The sequence below is a fragment of the Salmo salar genome, chromosome ssa12 (genome assembly GCF_905237065.1).
Source record: "Salmo salar chromosome ssa12, Ssal_v3.1, whole genome shotgun sequence".
Taxonomy (NCBI): Eukaryota; Metazoa; Chordata; class Actinopteri; order Salmoniformes; family Salmonidae; genus Salmo; species Salmo salar.
This window is the reverse complement of record NC_059453.1, coordinates 38,854,156-38,868,972: the sequence shown is the minus strand read 5'-3', so window position 1 is coordinate 38,868,972 and position 14,817 is coordinate 38,854,156. Positions and strand designations below refer to the sequence as shown.

The window sequence follows — 14,817 nt, the reverse complement described above, 5'->3', positions numbered from 1 at the left end:
AGCCAATGGAAGCCTTAGGAAGTGCAACGTCCCCCACAGACACTGTAGTTTCGATAGAGAATCAAAAGAAGAACTACAATTCTCAGACTTTCCACTTCCTGCTTGGAATTTTCTCAGGTTTTTGCCTGTCATATGAGTTCTGTTATACTCAGACACCATTCAAACAGTTTTAGAAACTTCAGAGTGTTTTCTATCCAAATCTACTAATGATATGCATATTCTAGTTTCTGGGCCAGAGTAGTAACCTGTTTAAATTGTGTATGTTTTTCATCCGGCCGTGAAATTACTGCCCCCTAGCCCAGACAGGTTAAGGACAACAAAGTCAAGGTATTGGAGGGGCCATCACAAAGTCCTGACCTCAATCCTATAGAAAATGTGTGGGCAGAACTGAAAAAGTGTGTGCGAACAAGGAGGCCTACAAACCTGACTCAGTTACACCAGCTCTGTCAGGAGGAATGGGTCAAAATTCACCCAACTTATTGTGGGAAGCTTGTGGAAGGCTACCCGAAATGCTTGACCCAAGTTACATAATTTTAAATGCAATGCTGCCAAAAACTTCTGACCCACTGGGAATGTGATGAAAGAAATAAAAGCTGAAATAAATCATTCTCTCTACTATTATTCTGACATTTCACATTCTTAAAATAAAGTGGTGATCCTAACTGACCTAAGACAGGGAATTTTTACTAGGATTAAATGTCAGGAATTGTGAAAAACCGAGTTTAAATGTATTTGGCTAAGGTGTATGTTAACTTCCGACTTCAACTGTTTATCAACAGGGGAAAAGGTGTCTGTGGTTGCCTCAGCTGGTCTAATGTGCTTTCTTCTAAACCTCTCACCCATTTACTCTAGATCTGGGTCCTGGCTCTCTCTGTGTGTTTTGCCTTCACCATCACCATCGGCACCTTCCCGGCAGTCACTGTGGATGTCAAGTCTACCATCGCTGATGGAGGCACCTGGGGTGTGTGTGTGGGTGGGTGGGTGGGTGGGTGGGTGTGGTACATATGCGTGTATGAATATCTATGATAAGAGCATGGTTTATGAGTCCATATTAGAGTATACGACTTGTCATTTTGCAAGCATTTACAAAATGATCATATTATTCAGTCATTCACAACCAATGAAAGACATATGAACAGATGTGGTGTCTTATTGTACATTGCTCTCTCCTCTCAGAGCTGTACTTCATCCCGGTGTGTTGTTTTCTGCTCTTCAACCTCAGCGACTGGGTTGGGAGAAGCCTTACTGCTGTGTGTATGTGGGTAAGTCACCAAAACAAAACACTTGTAAATAGAGTGAAAGAAATTGGTCGATTATAACGGAAAGGCCTGAAACTAACTGATTCGTATTCAAGTTTTTCATATTGTGAACTAAGGATTCCAGTTTACAGGTCTGAATTACATTTAGCTCTCCACACACGATTACGTGATAATGTCCTAGAAGCCTTGGTTTGGAGGATAGCCTATATGTGACCCAACAACTTTATGTGAGATTAAGTAAAATATTGTGTTTGAGCTTTTTTGTTGTTTTTTTTTGTACAGAATCAGAGCTTCAAAATGGTATGTCATATACACTATAGATGGAGGAAACAAGGGAAAGTTATGCTGCTTTGAAAGTTGATAAACCTGTAAAACCAGGAGACAAATAGGAGAAAATGCCCTTGAAAGATTTTCACACCTGCTATAGAGCTCACCTTTGTTTGCACCCATTCAGCATCGTTCACACCCTCTTAAGCCTTAGCCACGCTCATCTCTTTATATCAGCATTGCATTTTCCTCCAGAAAGTTGTCTCTCTACTTAAACTTTTGCCCACTGAGCTTTGTTGATAGCACCAGCTAAATTCAGGGCAGTAATGTTTTTGAGAGCAGTACCAACACTTTTGCGTTCCAAAAATCGGTGGTAGCAAAGATGATCGATATAATGGGGAAGCACCCATTCTGTTATAGACAGAAGCGTGTGACATAACGAACCAATGAGGACTCATCTTTCGACATGTCCAACCCCTCAATTGTTTTTCAAACCGTCCTACAATGTAGTAGGAACTAGCGTCAAACGCCTGGATCCTGTAACCAGACACGGGTGTTAGGCCCGAGATGAAGTCGAGGAATAAATCCTCCAAACCACGGCTTCAAAGGCATTGTCAATTTTATACAACGGTTACCAACATATTAAAATAATTATTAACATATAATATTTTCATTAAAAACGTTATTTATTCATACTACTTCCATGAAGATATAGTCCAGAGGTTGCTACCCAAGCCCACTGGTAGTTTGTTCAATTTGCATTGTTGCCAGCTATGCCGACTGGTCATTCATTTGAATGACATCGTTGCCAGCCAATCCGACTGGTCGTTAGTTCGATTGGCAGGTTGCTACGCCAAACAAAAATGTTTTCTATGGAGGCTCTTCCCCTTTGTTAGCTAGCGAACTACACAGCTAACACAATCACTTCAAACTGAAACGGGAAAGACCGCAAACTAGCTGCATTTCGTTTTGTTTGACCTGTTTTTTTTATTGAAATGAAAAGGAATCTCCGCACACTGAAGATCAATGCACAATTTTCAATATATTCAGGCTCAGTTTTCAGTCGTCAAACCTTTATCAGAGCATATAAAAACACACTGACTGACGCCACATATAGACAATATAAACTCTCGATTAAGTCACACTTTTTCTGAGATAATTGATTACTGATGTGCATCCTGGCATTTGTGTTGTACACAGGTGTTGCTCATTATATCTGATTGCATTAATGCACGTTGCCTATATGTGGCCAGTCATTGTGTGTTTTTGTATGCTCCGATGAAAGTCCGACGACCCGAAGCTCAGCCTAAATACATTTAAAATTGTGCATTGATCTTGAGTGTGCTGAGATTCCTTTTCAATTCAGTTCTACTCTTCATCACGTGCACTTCAGCAACGGTCGGGTTGCGACAGATTGTAAAAAAATTCTACCAGTTTTTCTATTTATTTTAATATATCCATAAAAATAATGCTGATTCATGACTTCGACTGGCTGAGAAAAGTTACATGTCCCGTCCCAACACATTCATTCTCTATGGGACGGTGGATATCGCATGTCAAATGAATGATGCAAATGTCACAGTGGATGGATAAAAATAAAATAAAATGTTATTTGTCACATGCTTCATAAACAACAGGTGTAGACTAACAGTGAAATGCTTACTTACGGGTCCTTTTCCAATAATACAGAGTTAAAGATACACTTTTTTTTGTTATAAATATGTACACAAGGAATAAATAGACAGTGAATAACAATAATGAGTAAAAATAACATGGCTATATAAAGGGAGTACGAGTACCGAGTTATTTGAGGTTGCTATGTACATATAGGAAGGTGTAAAGTGACTAGGCAACAGGATAGATAATAGAGAGAGGCAGCAGAGTATGTGGTGGGTGTGAAAGTGAGTGTGTGTGTGGGCATATGTAGTGTATGTGTGTGTTGGGGTGTCAGTATAAGTATTTGTGAGTGTTTTGGGTAGAGTCCAGTGTCTGTGCATAGAGTCAGTGCAACAGAGTTAGTGTATAAATGGGTCAATGCAGGTAGTCCGGGTAGCCATTTGATTAGCTATTTAGCAGTCTTATGGCTTTGGGGTAGAAGCTGTTCAAGGTCTTGTTGGTTTCAGACTTGGTGCACTGTTGCCACTTGCAGTAGCGGAGAAAACAGTCTATTGTATGGGTGGCTGGAGTCTTTGACAATTTTTTGGGCCTTCCTTTGACACCTCCTGGTATAGAGGTCCTGGATGGCAGTGAGCTCGGCCCCAGAGATGTACTGGGCCGTACTCACCACTCTCTGTAGCGCCTTGCAGTCAAATGCCTTGCAGTTGCCGTACCAAGGGGTGATGCAGCCAGTCAACGGTGCAGATGTAGAACTTTTTGAGGATCTGAGGATGAGACACATTTTAATACCAGGTGCAGACATATTTCTGAAAATGTGAGGGCAATCAGAATTGTGACAAGATCAGGACAGGACCCATGGTCATTAGTATAAAAGGGGCTAGAGTAATGTACTATTGATCAGTTGCTTCCTGCCCCCCCCCCCCCCCAAAAAAAAGAAATTCCTTGAAGATGTATATACAAATAGACTGGATCTTGCAAACAAAAGGTTACCCATAAGCCTTCACTGATGTGGTAAATTGATCATCTGAGAAAGAAATACAGGTCAACACTGAACTACCCTGAATTTCAGATAAATAAATAAATAGCTATAAATAAGTACCTTCTCTTGTGGTGACCGGCTTAAAACAAACACTGCAGTAATGTTTTATTGAACATGCACTTGAGTGCATTTCATTGAATGTGAGTGTGGTGTGTCTGGCTAAGGTACAGTAGTGTTGACATCCCTCTGCTATCTACTTTCAGCCTGGGAAGGACAGCAAACTGGTGCCCATTCTTCTGGTGGCCCGTGTGATCTTCGTGCCGCTCTTCATGCTGTGCAATGTTCAGCCCCGATACAACCTGCCTATCTTCTTTGAACACGATGCCTGGTTCATCGTCTTCATGATAGTCTTTGCCTTTTCCAATGGATACCTGGCCAGCCTTTGCATGTGCTTTGGGCCCAAGTAAGACCTCTTGCCTTCGCCTGGGCACAAACCCAAATAGATAAACTTTCAAGGTACAGGGCAACATTTTACTCTCGCAATGACTCACGCTGTGAACAAACTAACCATTTGCTAACTAAAATTTGGAATAGACGGGATTAGTAAAAATACAACTTTTCTTTAACAGGGAAATCCCATTGAGACCTAGGCCTCTTTTGCAAGTACACAAATTATACAAAATATACAAATACCACGTAATAAAAACATATAATATTTACAATCAATTTAAGAAAAGCAATCACATTCCTCAACAAGGAGCAGGTAGCCTAGCGGTTAGAGCATTAACCAAAAGGTCGCTGGTTTGAAGACACGAGCCGACAAGGTCAAAAATATGTCGATATTCCTTTGAGCGAGGCACTCAACCCTTATTTGCTCCAGGGGTGCTGTATTACTAAACAACACATTTCACTGCACCTATCTGGTGTATGTGACAATAAAACTTATTATCTTAATAAATTGAACTGCCCTAGAGGTAACGGAGCACCAAGGTGCAGAGGTCTGCAGATCATTCCATACACAGGGTGCAAAATAACTGAATGCTGATTTCCCTAATTCTGTAGAGCTCAACGGGACCTCTAGAGTTAGCCATCCCTGTGATCAGGTCTGGTGACTCGTTTAATTTAACAGTGAAGTATGGTACTTTGGACGTTTGTGCAAGAAGGCTGTATAAACAAAAAGAGAGCAGTGTATCGATCTACGAGACGGCCAGCTTACTTTCTGCTATAGGATGCAATGATGTGTACTGAACCTGTCGCCTGTAATAAAGTGAAGTGTGGTGTGGTAAACTGCATCTAATGGTTTCAGTGTAGTGGCACCTGCAGTCATATAAATGGTGTCACTGTAGTCTAGCAATTGCAGGAAAGTTGACTGAATGATCTGCTTTCTGCTGTTCAGGGAGAGGCATGATCTATTTCTAAAGAAGAAGCCCATTTTTATTCTCAACTTTATTCTCAACCCATCCATATGCTTTTTAAAAGATAAATTTTTGTCAATCCAGATGCCCAGATATTTATAAGCAGGGACACGATCAATGTGGGCACCATAAACCAATTACCTGTCACCTGATCCAGGCCAATTTCAGACAACCTTTTTGAATGTGTAAAGATCGGTCGACAGTGTTGAACGCTTTAGACAAGTCAATAAATAGAGCAGCACACTGTTTCTTCCTATCCAAACAATTTACTACATAATTTAAAACCAGTGATGCTGCCGAGAAGGTGCTATGCCCTGGTCTGAAGCCCGACTAATGCACATTTAGAATAGATTGTGAAGTTAAGAAAGATCTTGGCTGAGCATTAATCAAGGATTCAAACATTTTAGCTAGGCAAAGAAAGTTTAGAAATAGGGTGATAATTATTAAAGTCTCAATGTCTGTTAGAAGGACGAGGCACGACACACATGGTAAACGCAAATCAATTCTGTCCTACCAAGCAAAAAGGCATTAACTGCTCATAGCGTGGAACTGAGAAAAATGGCTTTTATTTAGTTTTTGGAACTCCTGTCTATTTAAAATGTTATGGTTAGTTTACTCACGTTGCAAGGGTCATTATAAGAGAAAAATGTCTCCCAGGTTGTCAGAAGTGAGGTTTGTGGTGGATGAATCCGAATTAGTTGGGTAACATAGATAATTAAGATGTTTTATTAGTATAATATGCTTATGTGAGATACTTGTCATTAGAAAGTGTCCTTTGGACTCTTGGTGTCTTTCAGTTGCACGTTTCCCTTAGCTGGGGCTCAGTCACTTGGGGCCCAGAGAGGAGAGAGGTCAGACTTGTTTTTTCACATGTCTCTGTTGCTATGCAGAATATCAGCAAGAGAGGAGGACAGAATGAAACATTGTCTTCATATGTGAATGTGTCTTTACCTATTCTTAAACCATGTAAAGCCGTGATTAATGGGGAACCAATTATTTGTCTCCACAATATCTGTGCGCAAGTCACTCCCCTCAGTGAGCTTGTCCAGGAGTGGGAACAAGAGGTGTCTTACTGAGGATGGGCCTCTATGAGATAGCACTGACAGAGGAGATTTATGATGTATTTTGATAAGAACGCCTAAAAAGCATTCCAGAGGACATGAGCTAATGGTTTTGTTCTATACCGTACCAGGGAGGGACGGTTCTAGGGAGACCAGACACCGGTCTATATAATGAACACTGTTGAGATAGCAGTTGCTGTCTGCTGTGTTTTATAGATATCTTTTCATACAAAACTTAACCTTTGTGAACTGTTCCTAAGATTTGTGGTTCGTCAATGTACGTTGAAGGGGTGGATTCATGGGTATAAAAAGCTCTTTGTATTGTTGTATAGAGACCTTCCTGGTTCATTCGAGAGAGTACATTATTGAAGGTCAAAGTACTTTTGCAAAAGTATCTTAATTATTAAATATGTAGTTTAACTCAGACTGGTGTGTTTGTAACTCTCCTCATTTGGTAATGCAGAAATTAGCCACCACAGGTTGCACCTAAAATCTTACCACACCTGATCGGCTGTCATTCTCTCTCTCCACAGAAAAGTTGCTGTTCATGAAGCGGAGACAGCTGGAGCCATTATGGCCTTCTTCCTGTCCCTGGGTTTGGCTCTGGGAGCGTCCCTCTCATTCCTCTTCAGAGGCCTGGTCTAAAATGGCGCCCTGTAGAGAACATGACCCAAAACCCAAAATTGACCTATAAAACTTGCATTGTAACAAATTGTCTGAAATGTATTTATTTATTTTTTAAACAAGCGATACCGATTCACCTCAAATCTGGTCTTCCAAATAACGGAAGGTGGCAAGCAGCTTAAGGCCAGGATTCCATCCGATAGCACTTTGTTGGCTATGCACTATTTAAAGGTAATTTTCCGATTGTACCGACATATACAGCGTTTACCGTGAATGCGGTCTCCGCGAACGCAGGAACATTACCTTTAACAGCCGGTTGTGTGAGAATTATTTTGTTTGAAAGCTACCAAACTAACCAAAACTGAATTAAGTAGAGCATTCGTGAAATTAGGCATCTACAGGTTCCTACTATCCATGGGAGATCACATGCAATTCAGTGCTTCCCTTTTGATTCTGTAGTATTCCAATTTGAATCCTTATGAAGCCATGAATCCTTATGAAGCCATGGGGCAGCAGGTAGCCTATTGGTTAGAGCATTGGACTAGCAACCGAAAGGTTGCAAGATTGAATCCCCGAGCTGACAAGTTAAAAATCTGTCGTTCTGCCCCTGAACAAGGCAGTTAACTCACTGTTCCTAGGCCATCATTGAAAATAAGAATTTGTTCTTAACTGACTTGCCTAGTTAAATAAAGGTGAAATAAAAAAAAATGCTCAATACGAAGCAAACACAATTTACGGATATATTAACTCCCATTTATTGGCAAATATTTTTAATCAGTATGAGTGCAATATACAGTATAATCATGAATAACACAATCCCTACAAGAAAGTGATGTGCAGTGAGATCGCCTCAGCGAGATAACATTGCAACAAGCAGCACGGCAGATATTGAGATGAGCACGAATCTGCCAGTGGGAGGACCTATAGGAGGACGGGCTCATTGTAATGGCTGGAATGGAATAGATGGGAGTCAAACATGTGGTTGGATACCGTTTCATCCCGTCCTACTATAGCTCCTCCCACAGCCTTCTCTGGTATCTGCGCATGTGCATGGGGGCACATCACGCTGCCACAATGGGACCAAAACAGTTACAACACTCTTAGTTGTTGTGGAAATGTACCTGATATAGTGTTTACTTTGTGCATGCAACGTCATCTCACTGAGTCTATCTTTAGTCATGTGCCCTAACGAGCTGACAAACATGGACAAAGCCAAATCATCTCCAGGCCATGGTCATTTTGACAGCCTCCATTTTTTGTTAAGAAATGACACAAAGAGCTTTGTTACAATGACTGTCTTTGCAAACTGCCATATCTCCATGATTTTTTAAAATGTTGCTTACGGTAGTGTATTGTTAATGTCTTAATGGAGTGTCACAAAAACAATATAGTTTCACTTTAAATTATGACAGTATGATTAGCAGCCTTAAAAAGCCTACTTTACAGTAGCAGGAGATGAGGAGAACAATATCTTGAATCTATACCTAGCGGGGTATCACTTAAATGTTATGTTCTAATGTACATACAGTCATGTGAAAAAGTAAGTACATCCCCTGGAAAGTAGTATTGTTTTTGTAAATATTTGGACAGATGGATATGTAATCTTCACTTCAACACTATTGGCAGATAAAGGTAACTTAAATGAAACTGAAAGATTATATTTTGCAATCATTTATTCATTAAAAAAATAGACAGAAATACAATTCCATAGTGCGGAAAAAATAAGTACACCCCTAGCTTCAATAACTGGTGTTGCCTCCTTTGGCAGAAATAACTTATTGTAGCCATTTCTTTGAACTGTCTATCAGTCTCTTATATCGACTGGGAATAATTTTTTCCCCCACTCTTCTTTACAGTACTGCTTCAACTGTGTCACGTTCGAGGGATGTCTTGCATGCACGGCCTGGTATAATATGGAATTCATGGTTGACTAAATGATGGCAAGTTGGCCAGGCCCTGAGGCAGCAAAGCAGCCCCAAACCATAATGCCACCACCTCCATGCTTTACGGTTGGTATGAGGTTCTTCTGTTCAAAGGCAGTGTTTTGTTTTCACCAAAGATGGTGTCTGGAATTGCGGACAAAAAACTCCACCTTTGACTCATCTGTCCAGAGCACATTGTTCCAGTAGTTTTGGTCCTTACCCAGGTGTTGTCTGGCAAACGTCAGTCTTGTCTTGATATAATTTTTTGAGAGCAGAGGCTTCTTCCTTCCTGACCTCCCATGTTGGCCAAGTTTGTGCAGTCTCTTTCTGACAGCACTTCGATATTGATTGTGACAAGAGAGGCCTGTCGATGCCTTGATGTTACCCTGGGGTTCTTAGAGACTTGTATGAGCATCTTTCGGTCAGCTGAATTTGGTGGGACGACCTGTCCTAAATAGACTTCCAGTGGTCTGTAATTTTCTCCATTTGTAGATGATCTATCGGACAGTGGAACGATGCACTTCAAATTGCTTGGAAATGGATTGTAACGCCTCCCAGACTCACGGGCATCAATAATCTTTCTTCTGAGGGCCTCAGATAGGTATTTTGATCTTTGCATGATGTTACCACACACACATATGTTTAAGACCCTCCCAAGGTACTCTCTAATGATTTCCTAATCATTTGCACCTGTTTTGTTGCACCTGATCCTAATTTTAGCCACTTTAGGTGATGGTAAAGGTAGGGGTGTACAAATTTTTTCTGCATAAGGAAATTGCATTTTTGTTTATTTTAATTGCATAACACAAGTACTTTTTTTGTGTGATGTGATAAACTGGGTTACCATTTATCAATGAATGTGGTTTGAATTTAGCTCAAATATCCATGTGTCCAAATATGTAAAAAGAAATGTATTAAAAAATGGCCACTTTCCTTCTCTGTCGCAGCCTGCCGCGACCGGGAGGCCCATGGGGCGGCGCACAATTGCCCAGCGTCGTCCGGGTTAGGGAGGGTTTGGTCGGCAGGGATATCCTTGTCTCATCGCGCACTAGTGACTCCTGTGGCGGGCCGGGCGCAGTGCATGCTGACCAGGTCGTCAGGTGTATGGTGTTTCCTCCAACACATTGGTGCGGCTGGCTTCCGGGTTGGATAGGCATTGTGTCAAGAAGCAGTGCGGCTTGGTTGGGTTGTGTTTCGGAGGACGCATGGCTCTCGACCTTCGCCTCTCCCGAGTCCGTACGGGAGTTGCAGCGATGAGACAAGACTGTAACTACTACCAATTGGATACCAAGAAATTGGGGAGAAAAAAGGGGGTAAAATAATAAAAAAACTATTTTTTAAATGACCACTTTCCAAAGGGTGTACTTACTTTCTCACGACTGTATGTTACTGTGTATAGCAAATAAGAGAACACTACCTCTTCTATTTTTGTATAGCTTTGATAACTCATGCCCTCACCTTCCCACCAATGCTCTCACCGTCCCACCAATTTAAGCATGTTTTTTTTTTCTTTGCCAGTATGAGATATGGAGGAAAGGGAAAGTAATGCAGCATTACTTTAATGCTTCACTGCACTTTGAATAGAGTAGGCGACAATGTCATGTAAGAATCACTGTACCAAAACATCACTATGAACTTTATAAATAAAAATGGAACCATGTGTATTTTTCCAGGTTTTTAATATGTGAAGAGTCATTTAATCAAACTTTAATGCAGATGGCACGGAAATATTAGTATAAATATTTTTGAATGCTCTAGGAAAGTGTGTACAAATAAATATGGAATCCGAAAAGATTATATCATCCACTGGCTAAATCATCAACATATTAAGTGGCTTCATGTGGGATGTGGTCTCAGAGGTATAGAATTGGTGCGTTCATCAGAGGGATAAGCCTTGGATGCACATTTCTAATTCACAACATATTTCCCTTGTTCACAACATAGTTCAATGTGTGCTCCAATGCTACTTTTTCACTGTACTCTTTCTGTCTGCAAATAGAAACATCCATTTTCCCCTATGCAGATTACAAACTTCAGAGTACATGTTGAATTTCTGCTATTGCTCACAGTCATTATCCTCTTGCAATCTTAACCCTGAGAAATACCTCAGGATTTCCCAATCACCAATTAAACTATCTGTTGTGCGCATATTTCATGAGCAGTATTTATGTGGAGATGCACGATAAGGATGACATTCAGGGGTTCAGTCAGGGTCAGTGTTTTTCATTACTTACGTAGCTTTGTAAGCTCAATTGTAGGCTGAACACTTGGCAACATTGCTCAAGACCTCAAACCCTGCTCCCTATACCTGACACTTCTGAAGGTCTGTAAGATTTGTTTGTGTATGTGAAGTGCAAGCTCCACGCGTCTTCTAATGACCAGATTTACAGTGCACCATTGCCTACGAGTTGATATAGAATTGGGCATCACATTTCTGGCAATTTACAGATGTTGGATATTAATTCAACCCGTTTCGTCATAGGAGGAAAATAATCCTGCAGCAGGAGGATTTGAATGACTGAAGAAATATTTAGAATTGCCGCCATGGAGCAGCTGGACGCAGTGTTTGTATACAATACAGTACCATACCTACATTGTACATTAGACTCCAAGTCCACTGGGTGCCAGTTCAAGTAGTCTATGTAGGCTACGTGCAGGCTACAGAGCGTCTCGTGTGAATTCTTATGTGGATTATAATAAATTGACATATTTGTAGGGGTTATGTGTATTTTTCCTTAGGGAAAACCATTTTTTAAAAGCAATTGTTTTATTACATGTTCAAGTCAAGCAATAAGCAGAATACATTGGTGGCCTCAGTGCCTGTGTGGTCCAGCAGTTACAACTGCTGAACCAGGCACACACATGCCAGAGTTGGCATGGGTTCATATCTGGCCCACTGCCCTTTGACTCACTCTCCCACATCTTCCCAACACTGTTCTATCCCTTCAATAAATGTTAGTCAAAGACTCAGTCTTTGTTTTGTTTGCCAGGGTCATCGTCCTTTCTATAGCTTAGACAGCAGTCAGCGCTTCGTGCACATGGGGTACAAGTCTGGAAAGGCACCCGATGATAGTTGATTTTTATATTCCCCTCCAGAGGTTTTATGTCTATTTACTCTCATCTTCAAGTGTTAATGCTCTGAATGTTTGAAGCATGGGTAAATGATCTGGCTGTCAATGATGAGGCTATTGATTGGGAGATTGTCCGGGAGAATATATTTCACTCATCAGATAACTCAAACCATCAGTTAATTCATTTTAAACTTTGTCATAGATCCTATTGGACATCACTTTCATGCAAAACAGGCTCCAAGCCCATACTGTGACCTATGTAACTTCAATACACTTGACACATACAAACATATGATATGGGATTGTCCAGAGGTTTATGAGTTCTGGAGGAAAGTGTCATCAATTCTCTCTGACATGATTGATAAAACTTTACCCCTTGAACCAATTCTGCTGTTGCTTAACGATGATTAATTTGCAGCTGAATGAGAAACAGCAAAAGGTTTGGCTGGTTGGGTTGACTGCTGCCCAAAAACGTGTTGTTCCTCGCTGGTTGCCACCACATGACCTTCATAGAAGGAAATGGCTGGCATACTTTCAGGGAATAGTTATGCAGGAGTTATCCACTGCCCGTATGAATAAAGCCAGACCTAGCACTTTGGAAACTTGGAAAGTAGCTGCCTCAGAAATCTTTGAATTTCTGGAGATTATGTAGGTGTGTGATAAATGTTTTCTTGATGTTGTTGTATTGGCAAATTATTTTTCTGTGTATACTTTTGTATTCTAGTGTAGTGTTAATTTTAATGAAACCATTTTTTTGTAAATCTTTAGTTTTTATATTATGGGTTGTCTGAGGTTGGGGATAGTAGGGTGGGGCCACCAGGGGTATGTTTGGGATGGGTGTGTTTGTTAAATATTTTTTAGATAACCTATATTAGGCCCACAAGTTAATTGCATTTATTTCAAGAAGTAAAAAATGACTTCAAATGCCGGCATCAAACTGATATTACAGTAGGCCTATGCATAACAGCTTAGCAGACCATAACTATATTGAACAAAACTATAAGATGCAACATCTTCAAATATTTTACTGAGTTCATAGAAGGAAATCAGCCACTTGAAATAAATTCATTAGGCCCTAATCTATGGCTTTCACATGACTGGGCAGGGGCGCAGACATGGGTGGTCCTGTGAGGGCATAGGCCCACCCACTTGGGAGCCAGGCCCAGCCAATTGGGATGAGTTTTTCCCCACAAAAGGGCTTTATTACAGACAGAAATACTCCTCAGTAGCACCCAGTCCTCAGACAATCCCGCAGGTGAAGAAGCCGGATGTGGAGGTCCTGGGCTGGCGTGGTTATACGTGGTCAGCGGTTGTGAGGCCGATTGGACGTACTGCCAAATTCTCTTAAAAGATGTTTGAGGTAGCTTATGGTAGCGAAATTAACATTAAATTATCTGGCAACAACTTTGGACATCCCTGCAGTCAGTATGCCAATTGCCTGCTCCTTCAAAACATCTGGCATTGGATTATAGAATGGCCTTTTATTGTCCCCAGCACAATGTGCACCTGTGTAATGATCCTCGTTTACCATGGCAAATCTACTGTGGCAATTTACCCGACACTTTGTATGAATGGGCTGGAATCGAACGCACACCAACATAGTGGCCAATCTGTGAGCACTGATGGCAGCGGCCCTAACTGCTGGACCACCCCAGGCCACAATTTAACTCCATTTTGACAGCTGATCGTAACCTTAAGTTCGCTAGGAAACCTTAAGATTACCTCTTATTCGATAATAATCTATAGATCAAAAAAATCATGGGCTGCGTTTTTTATCAGTCACTCTCTTTCATGCGCACAGCACTCCATTACGTAGTCTACCTCACTATTCTCAATTTCATCTCGTCTTTACATCTGATATTATAGGCCAATGTGTGCAATTAGTTTTGATAGGCCACAGTAGGCTATATTTTAGGTCGAGCCTACTGTGCGGCTGCATTTCAGATACACTTAACACTTGTATGTTGTAGTGGACACCTGTTGATGTGTATGGATGCATTTCAGATACAATTTTGTACATTTGAACGTTGTAGTAATATGATCTATAGGCCTGCAGTAGCAGTAGGACATTTATTCATATTCTGTCTGGTGCGTTAGCGTTTGAGTGAGGATGATTTTGATAGCTGGCACTGTTCCGGAATAACTCCACTGCCCCCACATGGAGAGAAAGAGACGTTCCATGAAAACCCGTACTTATCTAAATAACAAGGCTGATTTGAATTTCCTGATGCGTAGGGGGAAAAAATATGACAACATAGTGATAAAATTAAGATCTGACATCATTAGATCTGCATCATATCTGTTGCAAAGTTGAAATGATTCAAATTATTTAGATTTTCAGCATATCGGTTGTAAAAAAAAGTATGATTCAGAATGATTTCAAGACTATGAACGGAGGATCTATATTGGTTGCTCTGTGGTTTATCATAGTTGCATGTGATAAGAACATTACATTGTAGCTGGTCCCATCATTAGCCCTATGCTAACCTCTACTAGCCCTATGCTAACTTCTTCTTCTCTGTGTGGTTTTCCGGCAGACCAGACGCTTTGTTGCGTATTGCTGCCTTCCACAGTTCGTGTATTGCACATTTGTTCACAAAAA

General features: G+C 40.9%; 1 protein-coding gene across 4 annotated transcripts in view; it reads left to right on the top strand.

The window, feature by feature from the left end:
- The window catches only part of slc29a1b (solute carrier family 29 member 1b), a 60,894-nt gene extending 50,090 nt beyond the window's left edge, over window positions 1-10,804 (top strand). For 3 of the 4 annotated variants that reach the window (XM_014131570.2, XM_045691332.1, XM_014131572.2), the window contains 4 exons: window positions 853-961; window positions 1,177-1,262; window positions 4,386-4,585; window positions 7,132-10,804. In XM_014131570.2, coding sequence (XP_013987045.1) covers window positions 853-961; window positions 1,177-1,262; window positions 4,386-4,585; window positions 7,132-7,243 — 507 coding nt within the window. In that variant the 3' untranslated portion in view covers window positions 7,244-10,804. The remainder of the gene's footprint in view (window positions 1-852; window positions 962-1,176; window positions 1,263-4,385; window positions 4,586-7,131) is intronic. The other variant, XR_006757990.1, reaches the window with a different exon arrangement.
- The last annotated feature ends 4,013 nt before the right edge of the window (window positions 10,805-14,817 follow it).